The 19,990-nt window shown below is 43.1% G+C and overlaps 1 protein-coding gene and 1 long non-coding RNA gene across 2 annotated transcripts; one reads left to right on the top strand and one right to left on the bottom strand.

Annotated features, from left to right (window-relative positions):
• Nucleotides 1–5,419: 5,419 nt before the first annotated feature.
• On the bottom strand, nucleotides 5,420–17,899 carry LOC118370388 (uncharacterized). Its single transcript, XR_004822794.2, has 3 exons — nucleotides 17,421–17,899; nucleotides 8,383–8,620; nucleotides 5,420–7,930 (listed from the first exon to the last, which is right to left on the bottom strand). It is a non-coding gene; the product is annotated as an uncharacterized LOC118370388 (long non-coding RNA).
• Nucleotides 10,704–14,504, top strand: LOC118370387 (H/ACA ribonucleoprotein complex subunit 2-like protein). The gene is made up of 4 exons (XM_035755364.2): nucleotides 10,704–10,992; nucleotides 11,252–11,321; nucleotides 11,423–11,528; nucleotides 13,661–14,504. The coding sequence occupies exons 1-4, from the start codon at nucleotides 10,827–10,829 to the stop codon at nucleotides 13,784–13,786; spliced, it is 468 nt and encodes a 155-aa protein (XP_035611257.1). The 5' UTR covers nucleotides 10,704–10,826; the 3' UTR covers nucleotides 13,787–14,504.
• Nucleotides 17,900–19,990: the final 2,091 nt, after the last annotated feature.

The following is a 19,990-nucleotide window of genomic DNA, read 5'->3' as shown; positions in this document are numbered from 1 at the left end:
AATTACAGAATTACCGGGACAGAGCACTGGAATTGCACTGTGATCTGTGATTTAGTGCACCATTTCTCAAATGCGCCATTTACAATCTTAAAGGGACCTGGTGGAGGAGGCTCTAGCACTCTGAATAGTCAAAATGGCATTTTGGGGAAGCCCGGCAGTGTTCAAATTGAACCGTTCAGAGTGCCAACCGTTCTGGTGAGGATGAAAAATCTCCCTGCACAGTAGGTCCCGACGCAGAGGGAGGGGCCACAGTTGACTGCAAATTAGTTGCGTGATCTCTTGCCAATGTGGTGCTATTAGTATGAGAGATAGACCCTTCTCCCGCACCCTGGATAGGGTGGGAGAAATCAGGGACAGTGTGGGGAATGCATACAGGAGGACTCGTAACCACTTGTGCGCCAACGTGTCCACTCCCATCGGTGCATCCCGATCCCTCAGGGAAAAGAACATGGGAGACTGTGTATTCTCCCTTGATGCATAAAGATCACTGCTGGAATGCCAAAGTCCAAACCTGATTGGCTCCCTCTGGGTGGAGCTTCCACTCCCCATATAGGGGATTCCCCCTGGAGAGTAAATCTGCCCCCAGATTTAGTACTCCTAGTACACGACCCTCCAGAAATAGGAAAAATGATTTTAATGCCAGGGACACAGCAAGGAGGTCCAGGCAGTTTATGGCAGTAGAACGGAGATTAGGTCCCCACACTTTGTTGACCATTCTTCCCTCGTGGGTCGCACCCTAATCCTAAAGAGACGCGTCCCTCATGAGTACCTTTCCAGATAAAACAGTGCCCATCTGAGCACCCTGTGACAGAAACGTCTGGTTTCTCCAGGAGTGCAGTACTACTGTGTAATCTATGGCGACGTGTACACCGTGATGTTTGTGACGTAATGGTCTCAGACCTAGAGAAGTTACCCAGCATTGAAACCCAGTCATATTCAGGCGTCCTAATTGGATGACTACCAAAGCCGCTGCCATCAAACCTAGCAGCCTCAGGCATTTATCGAAAGAGACCAGGTTCCCTCTGCAAAATAGTGCTAAGCAATTCTTTCACTGAAAGGCAAGCTTTGATTGATACCGAATCTAGGGTTAAGCCTAGGAAAGTGATTGTCTGCGTGGGAATCAGAAAGCTCTTTACTGTGTTTATTCTGAAACCTCAAAATGTCAGGTGTTCCAAGAGCAGCTAACTGTGTTCTAAGACATCTTGTCTCGATTGAGCGCACAGCAGCCAACCTTCTATGTATGTCATCAGCTGACGTTAGGCAAGGGTAATTTCAGTGTAGGAAAGGATGAAACAGCGTTTGTGCCACCAGTAAGTACAGATAGTAACGTTAGTATAAATCCCCTCGCACGGTCCCCGCAGCCGGACAAATTTCTCATGGTTTCTGGAAGGAAATGCTGTAGGAATGCTCAACCGGTGTCGCTCATTCAGCCGACAGAAACTTTCAACTGGTTTTCCCCATTAAGCCGCAAGTCGGAGTCTGAGGCCGAGCCTTCTCTTGTCTCTACTCCTCCCGTTACGGGGTCTGAGATGCCGAAGCTTCCCACCGTTAGCTCTGACAAATTGAAAACTCTAGTCATTGGTGACTCCATTACCCGCAGTATTAGACTTCAAATGAATCATCCAGCGATCATACACTGTTTACCAGGGGGCAGGGCTACCGACGTTAAGGCTAATCTGAAGATGGTGCTGGCTAAAGCTAAAACTTGCTTGTGTAGAGAGTATAGGGATATTGTTATCCACGTCGGCACCAACGATGTTAGGATGAAACGGTCAGAGGTCACCAAGGGCAACATAGCTTCAGCGTGTAAATCAGCTAGAAAGATGTGTCGGCATCGAGTAATTGTCTCTGGCCCCCTCCCAGTTAGGGGGAGTGATGAGCTCTACAGCAGAATCTCACAACTCAATTGCTGGTTGAAAACTGTTTTCTGCCCCTCCCAAAAGATAGAATTTGTAGATAATTGGCCCTCTTTCTGGGACTCACCCATAAACAGGACCAAGCCTGACCTGCTGAGGAGTGACAGACTCCATCCTAGCTGGAGGGGTGCTCTCATCTTATCTACCAACATAGACAGGGCTCTAACTCCTCTAGCTCCACAATGAAATAGGGTGCAGGCCAGGCAGCAGGCTGTTAGCCAGCCTGCCAGCTTAGTGGAGTCCACCACTAGCACAGTCAGTGTAGTCTGTGCCTCGACCTGGGTTGGGCAAAACTAAACATGGCGGTGTTCGCCTTAGCAATCTCACTAAGATAAAGACCTCCTCCATTCCTGTCATTATTGAAAGAGATCGTGAAACCTCACATCTCAAAATAGGGCGACTTAATTTTAGATCCCTTACTTCAAAGGCAATTATAGTCAATGAACTAATCACTGATCATAATCTTGATGTGATTGGCCTGATTGAAACATGGCTTAAGCATGATGAATTTACTGTGTTAAATGAGGCCTCACCTCCTGGTTACACTAGTGACCATATCCCACATGCATCCCGCAAAAATGACGTTTTCGTCTTTTGAGCTTCGAGTCATGAAATCTATGCAGCCTACTCAATCACTTTTTTATAGCTACTGTTTACAGGCCTCCTGGGCCATATATAGCGTTCCTCGTTGAGTTCCCTGAATTCCTATCGGACCTTGTAGTCATAGCAGATAATATTTTAATTTTTGGTGACTTTAATATTCACATGGAAAAGTCCACAGACCCACTCCAAAAGGCTTTCGGAGCCATTATCGACTCAGTGGGTTTTGTCCAACATGTCTCTGGACCTACTCACTGTCACAGTCATACTCTGGACCTAGTTTTGTCCCATGGAATAAATGTTTTGGATCTTAATGTTTTTCCTCATAATCCTGGACTATTGGACCACCATTTTATTATGTTTGCAATTGCGAAAAATAATCTGCTCAGACCCCAACCAAGGAGCATCAAAAGTCGTGCTAAAAATTCACAGGCAACACAAAGATTCCTTAATGCCCTTCCAGACTCCCTCTGTTTTTTAAATATATTTTTTTATTTCACCTTTATTTAACCAGGTAGGCAAGTTGAGAACAAGTTCTCATTTACAATTGCGACCTGGCCAAGATAAAGCAAAGCAGTTCGACAGATACAACGACACAGAGTTACACATGGAGTAAAACAAACATACAGTCAATAATACAGTATAAACAAGTCTATATACAATGTGAGCAAATTAGGTGAGAAGGGAGGTAAAGGCAAAAAAGGCCATGGTGGCAAAGTAAATACAATATAGCAAGTAAAACACTGGAATGGTAGTTTTGCAATGGAAGAATGTGCAAAGTAGAAATAAAAATAATGGGGTGCAAAGGAGCAAAATAAATAAATTAATTAAATACAGTTGGGAAAGAGGTAGTTGTTTGGGCTAAATTATAGGTGGGCGCAGGTGCAGTAATCTGTAAGATGCTCTGACAGTTGGTGCTTAAAGCTAGTGAGGGAGATAAGTGTTTCCAGTTTCAGAGATTTTTGTAGTTCGTTTCAGTCATTGGCAGCAGAGAACTGGAAGGAGAGGCGGCCAAAGAAAGAATTGGTTTTGGGGGTGACTAGAGAGATATACCTGCTGGAGCGTGTGCTACAGGTGGGAGATGCTATGGTGACCAGCGAGCTGAGATAAGGGGGGACTTTACCTAGCAGGGTCTTGTAGATGACATGGAGCCAGTGGGTTTGGCGACGAGTATGAAGCGAGGGCCAGCCAACGAGAGCGTACAGGTCGCAATGGTGGGTAGTATATGGGGCTTTGGTGACAAAACTGATTGCACTGTGATAGACTGCATCCAATTTGTTGAGTAGGGTATTGGAGGCTATTTTGTAAATGACATCGCCAAAGTCGAGGATTGGTAGGATGGTCAGTTTTACAAGGGTATGTTTGGCAGCATGAGTGAAGGATGCTTTGTTGCGAAATAGGAAGCCAATTCTAGATTTAACTTTGGATTGGAGATGTTTGATATGGGTCTGGAAGGAGAGTTTACAGTCTAACCAGACACCTAAGTATTTGTAGTTGTCCACGTATTCTAAGTCAGAGCCGTCCAGAGTAGTGATGTTGGACAGGCGGGTAGGTGCAGGTAGCGATCGGTTGAAGAGCATGCATTTAGTTTTACTTGTATTTAAGAGCAATTGGAGGCCACGGAAGGACAGTTGTATGGCATTGAAGCTTGCCTGGAGGGTTGTTAACACAGTGTCCAAAGAAGGGCCGGAAGTATACAGAATGGCGTCGTCTGCGTAGAGGTGGATCAGGGACTCACCAGCAGCAAGAGCGACCTCATTGATGTATACAGAGAAGAGAGTCGGTCCAAGAATTGAACCCTGTGGCACCCCCATAGAGACTGCCAGAGGTCCGGACAGCAGACCCTCTGATTTGACACACTGAACTCTATCAGAGAAGTAGTTGGTGAACCAGGCGAGGCAATCATTTGAGAAACCAAGGCTGTCGAGTCTGCCGATGAGGATGTGGTGGTTGACAGAGTCGAAAGCCTTGGCCAGATCAATGAATACGGCTGCACAGTAATGTTTCTTATCGATGGCGGTTAAGATATCGTTTAGGACCTTGAGCGTGGCTGAGGTGCACCCATGACCAGCTCTGAAACCAGATTGCATAGCAGAGAAGGTATGGTGAGATTCGAAATGGTCGGTAATCTGTTTGTTGACTTGGCTTTCGAAGACCTTAGAAAGGCATGGTAGGATAGATATAGGTCTGTAGCAGTTTGGGTCAAGAGTGTCCCCCACTTTGAAGAGGGGGATGACCGCAGCTGCTTTCCAATCTTTGGGAATCTCAGACGACACGAAGGAGAGGTTGAACAGGCTAGTAATAGGGGTGGCAACAATTTCGGCAGATAATTTTAGAAAGAAAGGGTCCAGATTGTCTAGCCCGGCTGATTTGTAGGGGTCCAGATTTTTCAGCTCTTTCAGAACATCAGCTGAATGGATTTGGGAGAAGGAGAAATGGGGAAGGCTTGGGCGAGTTGCTGTTGGGGGTGCAGTGCTGTTGACCGGGGTAGGAGTAGCCAGGTGGAAAGCATGGCCAACCGTAGAAAAATGCTTATTGAAATTCTCAATTATGGTGGATTTATCAGTGGTGACAGTGTTTCCTATCTTCAGTGCAGTGGGCAGCTGGGAGGAGGTGTTCTTATTCTCCATGGACTTTACAGTGTCCCAGAACTTTTTTTTGAGTTAGTGTTGCAGGAAGCAAATTTTTTGAAAAAGCTAGCCTTGGCTTTTCTAACTGCCTGTGTATAACGGTTTACCTAGGATAGCAGTAATCCTTTCACCCCCTTCTCACCCCCCTTCTCCCCCAACAAGATTTAGATGCAAGTGGCTGTTCCACTGGTTGTCATAAGGTGTATGCAATTTTTCGCTCTGGATAAACTGCTAAATGACTTAAATGTAAATGTAAATGTAAATGGTTTCTAGCTTCCCTGAACAGCTGCATATCACGGGGCTGTTCGATGCTAATGCAGAACGCCATAGGATGCTTTTGTGTTGGTTAAGGGCAGTCAGGTCTGGGGAGAACCAAGGGCTATATCTGTTCCTGGTTCTAAATTTCTTGAATGGGGCATGTTTATTTAAGATGGTTAGGAAGGCATATAAAAAAATATCTGTCTGCCCAAGGACGTCAGAGTACAAAAATCCGTTAACCACCTAACTGAGGAACTCAATTTAACCTTGCGCAATACCCTAGATGCAGTTGCAACCCAAAAAAACTAAACACATTTCTCATAAGAAACTAGCTCCCTGGTATACAGAAAATACCCGAGCTCTGAAGCAAGCTTCCAGAAAATTCTAACGGAAATGGCGCCACACCAAACTGGAAGTCTTCCGACTAGCTTGGAAAGACAGTACCGTGCAGTATCGAAGAGCCCTTACTGCTGCTCGATCATCCTATTTTTCCAACTTAATTGAGGAAAATAAGAACTATTCGAAAATGTCTTTTTGATACTGTCGCAAAGCTAACTAAAAAGCAGCATTCCCCAAGAGAGGATGGCTTTCACTTCACCAGTAATAAATTCATGAACTTCTTTGAGGAAAAGATCATGATTATTTGAAAGCAAATTACGGACTCCTCTTTAAATCTGCGTATTCCTTCAAAGCTCAGTTGTCTTGAGTCTGCACAAATCTGCCAGGACCTAGGATCAAGAGAGACACTCAAGTGTTTTAGTACTATATCTCTTGATACAATGATGAAAATAATAATGGCCTCTAAACCTTCAAGCTGCAAACTGGACCCTATTCCAACTAATATACTGAAAGAGCTGCTTCCTGTGCTTGGCCCTCCTATGTTGAACATAATAAACGTCTCTCTATCCACCGGATGTGTACCAAACTCACTAAAAGTGGCAGTAATAAAGTCTTTCTTGAAAAAGCCAAACCTTGACCCAGAAAATATAAAAAACTATCGGCCTATATCGAATTTTCCATTCCCCTCAAACTTGTTAGAGAAGGCTGTTGCGTAGCAAGTCACTGCCTTCCTGACGACAAACGATGTATACGAAATGCTTCAGTCTGGTTTTAGACCCCATCATAGCACTGAGACTGCACTTGTGAAGGTGGTAAATAACCTTTTAATGGCATCAAACCGAGGCTTTGCATCTGTCCTCGTGCTCCTAGAACTTAGTGCTGCTTTTGATACGATCGGTCACCACATTCTTTTTGAGAGATTGGAAACCCAAATTGGTCTACATGGACAAGTTCTGGCCTGGTTTAGATCTTATCTGTCGGAAAGATATCAGTTTGTCTCTGTGAATGGTTTGTCTTCTGTAAATTTTGGTGTTCCTCAAGGTTCCGTTTTAGGACCACTATTGTTTTCACTATATATTTTACCTCTTGGGGATGTCATTCGAAAACATAATGTTAACTTTCACTGCTATGCGGATGACACACAGCTGTACATTTCAATGAAACATGGTGAAGCCCCAAAATTGCCCTCGCTAGAAGCCTGTGTTTCAGACATAAGGAAGTGGATGGCTGCAAACTTTCTACTACAAACTTTCGGACAAAACAGAGATGCTTGTTCTAGGTCCCGAGAAATAAAGAGATCTTCTTTTGAATCTGACAATTAATCTTAATGGTTGTCTCAAATAAAACTGTGAAGGACCTCGGCGTTACTTTGGACCCAGATCTCTCTTTTGACGAACATATCAAGACTGTTTCAAGGACAGCTTTTTTCCATCTACGTAACATTGCAAAAATCTTAAACTTTCTGTCCAAAAACGATGCAGAAAAATGAATCCATGCTTTTGTAACTTCTAGGTTAGACTACTGCAATGCTCTACTTTCCGGCTACCCGGATAAAACACTAAATAAACTTCAGTTAGTGCTAAATACAGCTGCTAGAATCCTGACTAGAACCCCCCAAAAAAATCCTAGCCACCGTGCTTCAACACCTGCATTGCTTGCTGTTTGGGGTTTTAGGCTGGGTATCTGTACAGCACTTTGAGAAATCAGCTGATGTACGAAGGGCTACATAAATACATTTGATTTGACCAGAAATTCTGAGGTTACACCTAGAAAAGCAAATCTGAGAAATTTCCTCTGAGGAGGATATATTTAGATGTGAAAGTAATTGTCCTTTAGGTTGATGGATACGAACCTGTTTTTTCCGGCGTACTAGGCCCAAGACCGTGGCAATTCTTATTGCCCTTTTCCCAATTAGCGATGTTATTTCCTCCTTGAGGACAAGCGCTGATTCCCCCTGAGCCTGAGTGTGTATGTTCTGTTGCCATCGTCTTGGGCCTAGTACACCGGAAAGAACACTGAGGTGCCTGGGAACTTGTACCCTGGAATAAATTCAGGATTGGCGGAGGAGATAGAACCGTCCTTAGGGAAGGCCGTTCTCACCTCTCTGGTGATGGGGACACCGCCAGGCCATCCGCTTCTTCCTTCTTACCCCCTGGGTGGGGTTAGGAGCCGGCCGGCTCCTTGGTGCTGTGGTGGAAATTCAAGGGACACCTTAAGCCAATCTTAAAATGAATCCCTCTTTATTATCAGCAAGCTGGAGAGGTTCCAACAAACTTAATGCACCATAGTACACATGTCAATCAGGAGCTCTCCTGGAGCCGCCCCAGCATTTGTCTTATATATGGCTATACACAGACAAGTTATATTTGCATGATTTGGTATAGTTAATTCATCACTACCGGTGGCTCGCATGCGTGACTGACCAATAACTCACAAGGCTCTCTCTCTCCAAGTTGAGACCTTGAATCTGAGATACCTCGGTTGTTCCCATATCAATATTCTGGGCGTACTGCCAAGTTGTGGATCAGTGATAGTGAGGATTCCTCTATACACAACCAGTCAATCACCTGCATGAACCCATCTAATTAGTAATTAGAAAGTAGCATTGATTTGATACATAAACATAACATTTCCCTCACAGTGCCATGGGTGGGAAGGGAGGCTTCTTTTTGGCGGTGGGACCGAAAAGGCCTTCAGGGTCTACTGGAGCATCCAGGATCTTCAGCTTCTCACTAGTAGACACCGTGGATAGATTGAGCCACCACGCCCTCTCCTGGGATATCATGAACCCTATCTCTCTTCCTGACGCCTAGACGGCGGTTTTAAGCAGACGCAGGTTGAGGTCTGTGGCACTTGTCACGAACCGGCTCAAAGCCCCTAACAAAAGGGAGACAATGTGGAGATAAGGAGTAACAAATATATATTTATTAAATAAGTAACTAAGTATAATATACAATGGTGTGTGTAATCAGTAGTGTAAGTGAGTGTTTTGCATGCATGCATGTGATAATGCAGGGTGTTGAAAGATGCTAAAGCAAACAACCAAAAAAAAACACCAAGAAACACAACAAAATCTATAAAGGTGTCTGCATGGAGAGAGTCTCCTCCATGAATGGGGAAGTGGTGTATTTATCCTGGGAGACACCGGGCCCAGGTGTTTCCCATGTAGCTTACGACTCTCCCAACTTCGCCCACCAGCATCCTAATAAGGAAACAACAAAGAGAGAATACGGCAGACAGAGTGGGAGGGTCATCACACAATGCAGATCTCGTCCCATAAACCCGGCTCCAGTGTGACCGCTATCTTCTCCTGTAGCTCAGCTTGGCATGCCGAGAGCATGGAGGTTGTGCTGAGCGCCCTCCCAGCTGTGACGACCGACCTGTAGACCTTCTCTGTCGCGGAGGACTGTAGCCCTCGTACTTGGTTGATAAAGTGGGTCCAACCCCAATCCCTTCCATGTCAACGTAGTCTAACACTGACCCACCTTGGACAGGGTTCTTGGAAGAGAAAGATGTACTCCAGGTATGGGTAACCACCTCCAGGCATTCTGGAATGACTGTTAGTAATTTCCTGGCCGCCCGTTTGGCTTTGGGTAGTCTCTTACCCTCATAGCAGGACTTGGTGGTCTATGCTACTGCATTGTGCCAGGGAATCACCTTACCCGCAGCGCATTTGTACACCTTCTGCAGGTTCACACATAGAGCTGGTGGGGGTAGCGTACCACCTGCGTGTCCAGTTTCAGAATCCCCGGCAGGAGGCTTGGTGGCCTGGCCTGAGGGGTTGAAGGAGTCTTCGAAAAACCCTATAGGGTCGTTGTCGTCTCCAGAAGCCTGGCAGGGGGGTTGCGAGGTTGTTACTGGAGTCCTTCAACAGTGGGGCAATGGCACCGATCTGGTCGCTTCAGGATTCCCCGTGGGGATATCCATGGCCTCTGAGTCATCAGGGACGTCAGCCCCTTTTTAGGTTCCTGTTGACTCAGGCTAGCCTGTGACGGGGGCTCTTCACAGTGAAAAGGGCACAGTGTGGACAGGAGCCAGGGGAAGTTCATGCTTCCTGGGCATGTTGCAGCCCAAGGCAAGCGGAGCACACCAAGTGGGTGTCCTTGGCTGATATCTTGTTTCCACAGGAGCATATTCGTTCTGAGAGCTTCTCCTCATTTGGGGTGGGAGTGCTTTTGTCGCCATAGCTGGGATGCTATGTTTTTTTTAGTCAGACAGCTAGTGATTGGGATGCTATGTTTTTTTTTTTAGTCAGACAGCTAGTGATTACCGTTTCCGAAAATACAGATCAGAAAAGATAGCTTGGTGTAGCTAGTAAAAACGTCTTGTCGAAGTAAAACCCACAAAAGCTAGCTAGTGTGGTGGCTAGCTTCCTAACGAATAGTCGCTGTTTGGCTACAGCTAACTTGGTTGTGAATGTGTTACAGCTGTACCCCTTGCCTCCCTCAAATAATTTTCCTCCAACTAAGGCGAAGGAAAAAGAAAATGTCCACCTCCACACAGTCCTGAGAATAGCCCACAGCGAGCGAGTCGTAAACTCGTGTGCAGTTGTGTTGAGGTAAGCTTTCTGATGAAAAGCGAGAAGACCGTGTTTTATAGGGTAGGAGGGACACCCTTCCACACGTCTCGACGTCCAGACAATTATGGCTGGCGTAGTGTAATAAAGGCTTATGACTAATATGCTAAAAACATATCCCATAAGTGAAACACCGAAACAAATACTTGAAAGAGAACCTACATGGGGTACTGGCATTGGAAGATATCCCACCCTCCCCTGGCTTTTTTGTTTTTAACTAAATAAATAGGATGTTTTTATTGTTGGTCGTCTGAATAGATTTTTCCCCACCTACACAATGTTCCCGTTTTGTGGGATCTTTTTGTTTTCCTCTTGCACACAGTAAGTGGCGGCAATACAATTTTGGGGGTGTAGTCCGCCCCCCCAAAATACATGCGTGTCGGAAACACGTCGCAACTACCGGAAACCTTTTTAGGCAGCACGTGTGTAGCATTTTTTCCCCCTTGCAAAGCACGCTGCAAACAGCAAGCAAACGTTTTGTTTAATATTATTTGTTTAATCGAAAACATGACAAAGGTAAAGGAGGAAAAGGCCATCAAGGAGGATGCTGGAGCGACGGAGACCGGAGTGACAGAGAAATCATATCTAGAGTTGATCGCAAACATGAACCCAATCGCGAATCCACTGGCCACCAAGAAGCTAAGCAAGAAACTTTACAAATGTGTAAAAAAGGGTAATTTAACCAGTCATATTGGGTTCATGTACCTACTGCCAAATACATGCTAAGATATTACATGGATTTGCTAGCGATATACAGTCAAGAAAGTTAACTAGCTAAGTGGTGTAGTTTGGTAAATAGTGAAAGTTTTCTAGCATGCTACGTTAGCACGTGTCCTAGCTAGCGATTCGGCAACAAATGTTTGTTGCCACACACTGTCAACCAACAAGACTAGCAGGTTTCTTATTTCCAACGCTCTTCTGTCCCTTTTCAGCATCCAAGCTCAAACAAATTCGCAGAGGAGTGAAAGAAGTCCAGAAGTTCATCAACAAAGGAGAAACTGGGTAAGTTTTGTTCTCAGTGTGCTAATGTTAGCTGCGTGATGCATTATCCCCTATTCAGGTGTATCAGCCAGATAACTGATATATTCAAACTTCTTTTGCAGCATTGTGGTGTTGGCTGGGGATACTCTTCCAATCGATGTTTACTGCCATCTACCAGTCATGTGTGAGGACAGGAGTTTGCCATATGCCTACATTCCCTCAAAAGTGGTGAGTAACCATTTTACCTATACATCTTGGAGGAAAATGTAAACCATATACAGGTAATTGCCGAAATAAACACAAGCATAGTGTCTTAATAGGGTGTTGGGCCACCACAAGCTGTCAGAACCGCATCGATAGATTCTGCAAGTGTCTAGAACTATTGGAGATGCAACGCCATTATTTGGTGTTTCCTTGATGGTGGTGGAAAACGCTGTCTCAGGTGCTGATCCAGAATCTCCCATAAGTGTTAGCTTGAAAATCGGCCCTGTCGATTCAAAATACATTTTCATAACAATCGGTAATCAGCATTTTTGGATGCTGATTATGGCCGTTTACGTTGCATTCCACGAGGAGGCTGCGTGGCAGGCTTCACCACCTGTTACGCGAGTGCAGCATGGAGCCAAGGTAAGTTGCTAGCTAGCATTAAACTTCTTATAAAAATCAATCAATCTTAACATAATCACTAGTTAACTACACATGGTTGATATTACTAGGTTAACTAGCTTGTCCTGCGTTGCAAATAATCAATGAGGTGCCTGTTAATTTATAATCGAATGACAGCCTACTTCGTTTTAACAAAAGCTCTTTTGCGGAAAAAAAAGCACAATCGTTGCACGAATGTACCTAACCATAAACATCAATGCCTTTCTTAAAATCTATACACAGAAGTATATATTTTTTTTAACCTGCATATTTAGTTAAAATTGTCACAACTTTTGTGTTCATTGCACGCAGGGTTAGGGTATATGCAACAGTTTGGGCCGTCTGGCTCATTGCGAACTAATTTGCCAGAATTTTTTATAATTATAACATTGAGGGTTGTGTAATGTAATAGCAATATTTAGACTTAGGTTTGCCAACCGTTCGATAAAATACGGAACGGTTCCATATTTCACTGAAAGAATAAGCGTTTTATTTTCAAAATGATTGTTTCCGGATTTGACCATATTAATGACCAAAGGCTCGTGTTTACTATATTATAATTAAGTCTATGATTTGATTGAGTGGTGGTAGGCAGCAGCATGCTCGTAAGCATTCATTCAGACTTTACTGTGTTTGCCAGCAGCTCTTAGCAACGCTTAGCTCTTAGCAACTCTTAGCAACGCTTAGCTCTTAGCAGCGCTTGACTCACAGCGCTGTTTATGACTTCAAGCCTATCAACTCCTGAGATTAGGCTGGCAATATTAAAGTGCCTATAAGAATATCCAATAGTCAAAGGTATATGAAATACACATGGTATAGAGAGAAATAGGTGACGCGTCATAATTCATATAATAACTACAACCTAAAACTTCATAACTGGGAATATTGAAGAACTGGGAATATTGAACCATCAGCTTTCATATGTTCTGAGCAAGGAAGCCAAACGTTAGCTTTTCTTACATGGCACATGTTGCACTTTTACTTCTCCAACACTGTTTTTGCGTTATTTAAACCAATTAAGCATGTTTCGTGATTTACTTGAGACTAAATAGATTTTATTTAGGTATTATATTAAGTTAAAATATGTGTTCATTCAGTATTGTTGTAATTGTCATCATTACAAATATCTTTATTTTTGTCCTCCAATAATCGGTATCGGCGTTAAAATCATAATCGGTCGACCTCTACTTTAAACTCCCTATGCTCCTTTGAGACCACTCTTTCAATGTCGGATCTCTTCTAGCCATGGTTGCCAAAACAATGGACACTTGGGCATTTTTATACATAACCTTAAGTATTATGTGGATGTTAATTGCTTCATTAACTCAGGAACCACACCTGTGTGGACGCACCTGCTTTCTCAATACTTTGTATCCCTCATTTACTCAAGTGTTTCCTTTATATTGACAGATACCTATAGCTGAATGATTAAGCTATATGAATTGCTGCCGTGTTAGTTTTCCAGCAGTAAATCACATACCGTCCCATTTGTTCAGGGGTTTCATGTCTAATACGACTAAACATATGGTTTTATTTTTTATTTATTTTACTAGGCAAGTCAGTTAAGAACAAATTCTTATTTTCAATGACGGCCTAGGAACAGTGGGTTAACTGCCTGTTCAGGGGCAGAACGACAGATGTTGTACCTTGTCAGCTCGGGGATTTGAACTTGCAAACAACCTCACAATGATGTGATTTGTTATTTGTCTCCTCAGGACCTTGGTTTGTCTGCTGGCTCAAAGCGGCCCACCTGCGTCATCATGATCAAATCTCATGAGGACTATAAGGAGGCCTATGATGCGTGTTTCGACGAGGTTTCTGCCCTGCCTAAACCCCTCTGAACCATGTCACTGGCTAGTGGACTCAGATGGACAGGCAACCCCCTATGGTATCTGAGAATGTCTGGCTGTAGGCAGAATTAATGAGGGAGTGAAATGGACTTTCATACTTAAGCCAAGCTACAGGGTGTTGTAGTATATCTCGCTGTGTATGTTGAACCGGGAATATCATACACTAGCAGTGATCCCCGTAAAATGTCAACAGGGCATAAGGTAGATGACATCCCCATTCTTTTGGTGTTAAGTATATGCAGTCTTAACTGTAGCTGGACATGACTTTATTTTCCTCATTCTGTGGGAGCCATGCATTGCCTACGGCCAAGTACATTTGGAAAAATCTAGTGTGTAACTGTTGTGATTTAAATGTCGTTCCTACTATGGCTTGCACAGATAATATGCTGTGATTATCTCGTGTGTACTTTTTTGTTCGCTTGAACAGACAGTTCTAATTGAGTGACCACATGGGACTACAGGATGCCTGCTCAGTTAAACATAATCATTTCTTGCAATCCCATTCTCATTGCAGTTGTAAACTACTGTTGTCATATCTCCTACTTTGACATTTGGTAGGTGAAGTTTGATTCATTGTTTGTCTTGGTTTTTACAGGCATATAGACATTTTCCTTTGCATAAAGGTTATTTTGATTATTTTAAGGTACATTAGTATGTGATTCAATGCTGTATTGATGCAATAAATACTTGTTTCCTTTGTAAATCTCAATGCAAAGTCTGCATTTTGAGGGGAATATGTTTGCATCATGAATCCAATGATGGTGACTGAGAAAATGAATGACAAATGTTTGACAAAAGCCTAAGTGGGCATTTGAGATTGCCATTATTGAAAGACCAGTGTGGTGGAAACAGTAAGTTAGTAGGGCATGTTTGTTTGGTAGCAGTGAACAGCAGACAATCACATTTTCAGATGTTTTTTTGTCTTGACAACTTAGGCTTGTATTTCTAAACACAATGCCCTCATCTGTAAACATACAGCTCAATAATGTAATATTTTTGCATCTATCACCCTTGCTATTGGAGCAAGTTGTGGGCAAAATGATCCTATGTACTGAGTGGTACTATACTCCCATCACTGTCAAGGATGCTATTACAACAACCACAAGGTGGCAGTCATGTTTCAATGTAGACATTCCTTTAGGTGTCAGCTTAGTCGGGTTTCACCTGCTGTTATTCGGTCTTAGTTTAAAACCCATGAATTCGTTAACTTTACATTTAAAGTATGGCTTTCATAATGTAATGGTGCTTGGGTTCTGAGCTTTAAAAAAATGTCAATGTCCACTTTCCCTCACAGTAAACCATTGTGTGAATCGGGGTAGCACTGCTCTGTATTTGGGAAGGAAATATTGCATGTGTGGAAATGATAATTGACAATGATCATTGTGTACCCCTCTGCTCAGTCCCCACCAGGCCAAGCTTTATGTTGCATGTTTTCGCTGTTTTGACAGTTTAATTATTTTCCACAAATCGTGTATAAAAGCAGCGAGATATTTCAGTCCATCGTGGCACCACATCCAAGAAGGAACTTAGAGCTGAAGATATCTACTACTTTCCAAATGTATTTCTTTGACATGGAATGACAAGGATGGAGATAATCCTTTCCATTTTGGATGCTCTCTTCCCCAATCTGGTGGATATCTATGGCTATTATTTAGCAATATACTATTGTCTTTTTCTCAGGTAAGATTTAACGTGCTCTCATAGTATGATAGATATAAACCCTCACTAGTACTAACAGATTTGGTTGTGAGGGCCTTATCTCGGCTGTTTCAGTAAAGAGAAGTGTACTCTTACTTTAGTGCCTGAAACGTATGCTGTTTTTGAGGGGTCATTTGGTTTTAGGATACATATTTTATTTTTCACACCATTTTATTTAAGAACTTAATGGAAATTTGTTGACAATCTTCAGAGACTAGAAAAGTACTTTAGATGGTTTAATTTACCATTGGATGACACGCAGTAGTTGGAGAACAGATCAACTTTGTGCATTTGAAGAGGTGGAGGTTATATGACCAACCAAGGATGTGTGGATGTCCTTCCTGTGTGAAACATCCCTGGCTGTTAGTGGCCCTGTTTGCACAACAGAACACCTCGGCATCAGAGGAGTAGGAGACGGGTAGCCTGTGTCCAGGAGCAGGGTGACAGGAACAGAACTGCGTGGTGCTCTCTCCGTTTACCAAACAAACCTCATAGGTCAAGTCTGTTTAAGTAAACATCATGGTGGGTGGATCGAGCTGGGCCTTCAGGTTTGGGATGAGGTTTGCTCTCTTACATAAAACCTGATCTCTTCAGAACGTGTGTGTGTTAAGAAATCCATAAAGTGTTTTTTTTCTGTGCTCCAAACATTCCTCATAGCCCTCAATTCCCTGTTATGTGCAGCCTAGCTGAACCATCTGTGGCAGATGTTACAGCCGTAGTTGAGTTTACAACTTCATAACTGCCAAGAGTGGGTGAAAACACGCTTTGGTGATAATGTTACTTCCTTATGTTATAAAATACATTTAACCAAGACAAATATTATTCTTCATGTTCTGAATCTTTCAGGGGGTTATTTCTCTAACATATTAACATTATATCCAAAAGTCGGATTTTGTAACCTAATATATCCGATAATAGAAACCTAGCAGGGAAATGTTTCCAATAGCTTTCCATCGTTCATTTTTCCCATAGGGAATTTTAGAAACACTTAAAGTAAGGGCTGTGTTTTGTGTAGACTTCCCCTTGCTCTGGTGGGACATTTTGATAACTGTAAATCTCTATTGGACAAGGTGACTTTTATCAATATATTTGGCTTTACTCTCAGAAATCAAAAATGCTGATTAGCCTCAAAGTAGACATTGTGCAAGACTACAAATCCCTGCAAGCTCCTGCACATCATGTTTGCTGTCGCCTTTGCTAACAGGTATTGTGTAAATGTAAAACTTGCAAAAGACAGTTCACAGAATTGTCAATCTAAGGAAATTTTGCCAATTTATGAATTACTACATTATCTAACATTAGATAGTTAATCCAGAGATTCTTACCTTTGCCTCGATTCGGCAATCTCATCCAGATCATCATGGCATTTGTATATCTGTATGATAGCCACATTCGCAGCTAATTAGCATTTCATTTTGGTGATAAATACAGGAAAATATATTGATAAAAGTCACCTTGTCCGAGAGAGATTTTACATGGTTATCAAAACATCACACCAGGGTAAGCCTACACAAAACACAGCACTTATTTTACCTTTTTCTAAAATACCCTTTGGGAAAAATGAATGGTGGAAAAACAATTGGAGCCATTACTTTGTTTGACCGCTAGGTTTTATGGGTATTATGACTCATACTCTGGTACTCAATAAGCACCAAGCTCTGTTGACAGAGCCGGGCCTCTTTCTCTGTGACTTTTGAGGATTTTACATGTTGTTGTAGTCATCTGTAAAGCTGTTTCCACAGGTCGCATGACACAAGCTGAATTACATGTATAAGGCTTTGAAAATAGAAAGTTTGAGGAATGCTCAGTGCTCCGTTGACATTTCACATAGATCAAAAAAGAACAGGAATTTCTCATTAATATGAAAGCGTATTATACTAAAATATGAAAATACTACATCATGTCTCCAAATGTATGTCTATCTTACCTCAATATTGGTTTATGTCCTCTGGATTTGCGAAGAAAGATGAAGAGTTCAACGTTGAGCCTGGATTATGGAATGGATTATGATATAGACATGAGGGTTGGACCATTGGTTTTCTTAGAGGAGTATGTACACAAGTAATATATTATTGCCCATTGTTCAAAATATGCGTTTTTGATTGGACCCCCTACAGCGTGTCTTCTGGACAAAGACTAATAGAGCATTTGACAGTGACCATGTCATTTGGATGCTGTCTTGATGTGTCATTTCTTGTCTCCCTTCATCTAATCCTATTTTCTCGTCGTGTTCCTCTCTGTCATCTTCCATCTGACAGTGCTATATTGACATGTTCAACATCTAAGCGGGCTGTCAGAGGGAGATCCATGGATGAGCAGCAGAGATGGAAAAACAGAGAAGGCAGGCAGGCAGCGGCACCAAAGGCCGCCTCTTCCTGTGGCATGACTTATGAAACACATACAGCCTAGTCATCACCTTGGCACTCTCCCTCTCCTCTCTGTGCTGTGAGCTGGATGAGTTATTTGGAGTTTGGCTCTGTCCGTGTGGATGTTTATTGTTTCAACAGTGCACCTGCTGCCTGCCTACCCCCTCTCTAACTCACCGTAGCCTAACACGTGCCATTTCCCCTAATCTCACCGAGCGTACAACTCTGCCCCAGGTCACACTGCTGGGCACACCGATAACAACCAACATGTTCACCACCCCACTCAAGCTGACACCTGTTTTTCACTGGTTGATTTTGTACTTGTTTATTTTAAACACTTCGTTCAATGTTATACTGTTCCCCTCTATCTCTATCTATTCTCTGTCTCTCTATCCCTCCCTCCCTCCCTCTCTGCAGTGCAGTCAGTTCATCAGACAGGTGTGTGGATGTCTGCACTGAGTGATGGAGGAGGTATAGTGGGAGGTTTATTGATTTTAATCACATTCTGTTGAGCAATAATTCCCAGCCCCGGGCGTGAGGCAGGTGTTATGATACTGATGATTTCTCTCCACATCTGGGTTGTTTACGTTTATATTGTCGTGGCTAGATCTCGTAGGCATACAGCTCCATCTAGTGATTGCGTCAGGGACAACAGTTGTTGATAAATGTAGCATCGCAGCTAAGCCTAACCCTAACTATGTTTCTAACCTTAGCCTCATTCTCTTTACATTAATTCACCTAACCTGCTGCATTAGTTCTCCTAACCTGCCATGTTAATTCACCTAACCTGCCTCGTTAATTATTCTCACCCGCTATGTTAACAAATCATCTGTGCTGACAAATCATCAGTATCACCACAAAGGCATGCCCTCCGACCGCTGGCACCCATATTTTTTATTTATTTCACCTTTATTTAACCAGGTAGGCAAGTTGAGAACAAGTTCTCATTTACAACTGCGTCCTGGCCAAGATAAAGCAAAGCAGTTCGACACATATAACAACACAGAGTTACACATGCAGTAAAACAAACATACAGTCAATAATACAATAGAAAAATAAGTCTATATACAAAGTGAGCAAGTGAGGTGAGATAAGGGAGGTAAATGCATTAAATAGGCCATGGTGGCGAAGTAAATACAATATAGCAATTAAAACACTGGAATGGTAGATTTGACAGTAGATGAGTGTGCAAAGTAGAAAGACTGGGGTGCAAAGGAGCAAAATAAATAAATACAGTAGGGGAAGAGGTAGTTGTTTGGGCTATTTATAGATTGGCTATGCACAGGTGCAGTGATCTGCGAGTTGCTCAACAGATGGTGCTTAAAGCTAGTGAGGGAGAAAAGTGTTTCCAGTTCAAGAGATTTTTGTAGTTCGTTCCAGTCATTGGCAGCAGAGAACTGGAAGGAGAGGCGGCAAAAAGAGGAATTGGCTTTGGGGGTGACAAGTGATATATACCTGCTGGAACGGGTGTTACGGATGGGTGCAGCTATGGTGACCAGCGAGCAGAGATAAGGCGGGACTTTACCTAGTAGGGTCTTGTAGATGACTTGGAGCCAGTGGGTTTGGCGATGAGTATGAAGCGAGGGCCAGCCAATGAGTGCATACAGGTCGCAGTGGTGGGTAGTTTTTGGGGCTTTGGTGACAAAACGGATGGCACTGTGATAGACTGCATCCAATTTATTGAGTAGGGTGTTGAAGGCTATTTTGTGAATGTCATCGCCAAAGTCGAGGATCAGTAAGATGGTCAGTTTTACGAGGGTATGTTTGGCAGCATGAGTGAAGGATGCTTTGTTGCGAAATAGGATGCCAATTCTAGATTTGACTTTGGATTGGAGATGTTTGATGTGAGTCTGGAAGGAGAGTTTACAGTCTAACCAGACACCTAGGTATTTGTAGTTGTTCACATATTCTAAGTTAGAACCATCCAGAGTAGTGATGCTGGACTGGTGGGCAGGTGCAGGCAGCGATCGGTTGAAGAGCATGCATTTAGTTTTACTTGTATTTAAGAGCAGTTGGAGGCCACAGAAGGAGAGTTGTATGGCCTTGAAGCTCGTCTGGAGGGTTGTTAACACAGTGTCCAAAGAAGGGCCAGAAGTATACAGAATGGTGTCATCTGCGTAGAGTTGGATCA

Source organism: Oncorhynchus keta, chromosome 12 (assembly GCF_023373465.1).
Source record: "Oncorhynchus keta strain PuntledgeMale-10-30-2019 chromosome 12, Oket_V2, whole genome shotgun sequence".
NCBI classification, from domain to species: domain Eukaryota; kingdom Metazoa; phylum Chordata; class Actinopteri; order Salmoniformes; family Salmonidae; genus Oncorhynchus; species Oncorhynchus keta.
The sequence above is the reverse complement of the archived record's forward strand: the minus strand, read 5'-3'. Positions and strand labels throughout refer to the sequence as shown.

Excerpts from the sequence above, each read along its gene's own strand:
- LOC118370387 (XM_035755364.2), top strand. The coding sequence starts at position 10,827 with ATGACAAAGGTAAAGGAGGAAAAGGCCATCAAGGAGGATGCTGGAGCG. Across the intron at positions 11,322-11,422 it reads ATCAACAAAGGAGAAACTGG|CATTGTGGTGTTGGCTGGGG; the intron begins GTAAGTTTTGTT and ends CTTCTTTTGCAG. Across the intron at positions 11,529-13,660 it reads CCTACATTCCCTCAAAAGTG|GACCTTGGTTTGTCTGCTGG; the intron begins GTGAGTAACCAT and ends TTGTCTCCTCAG.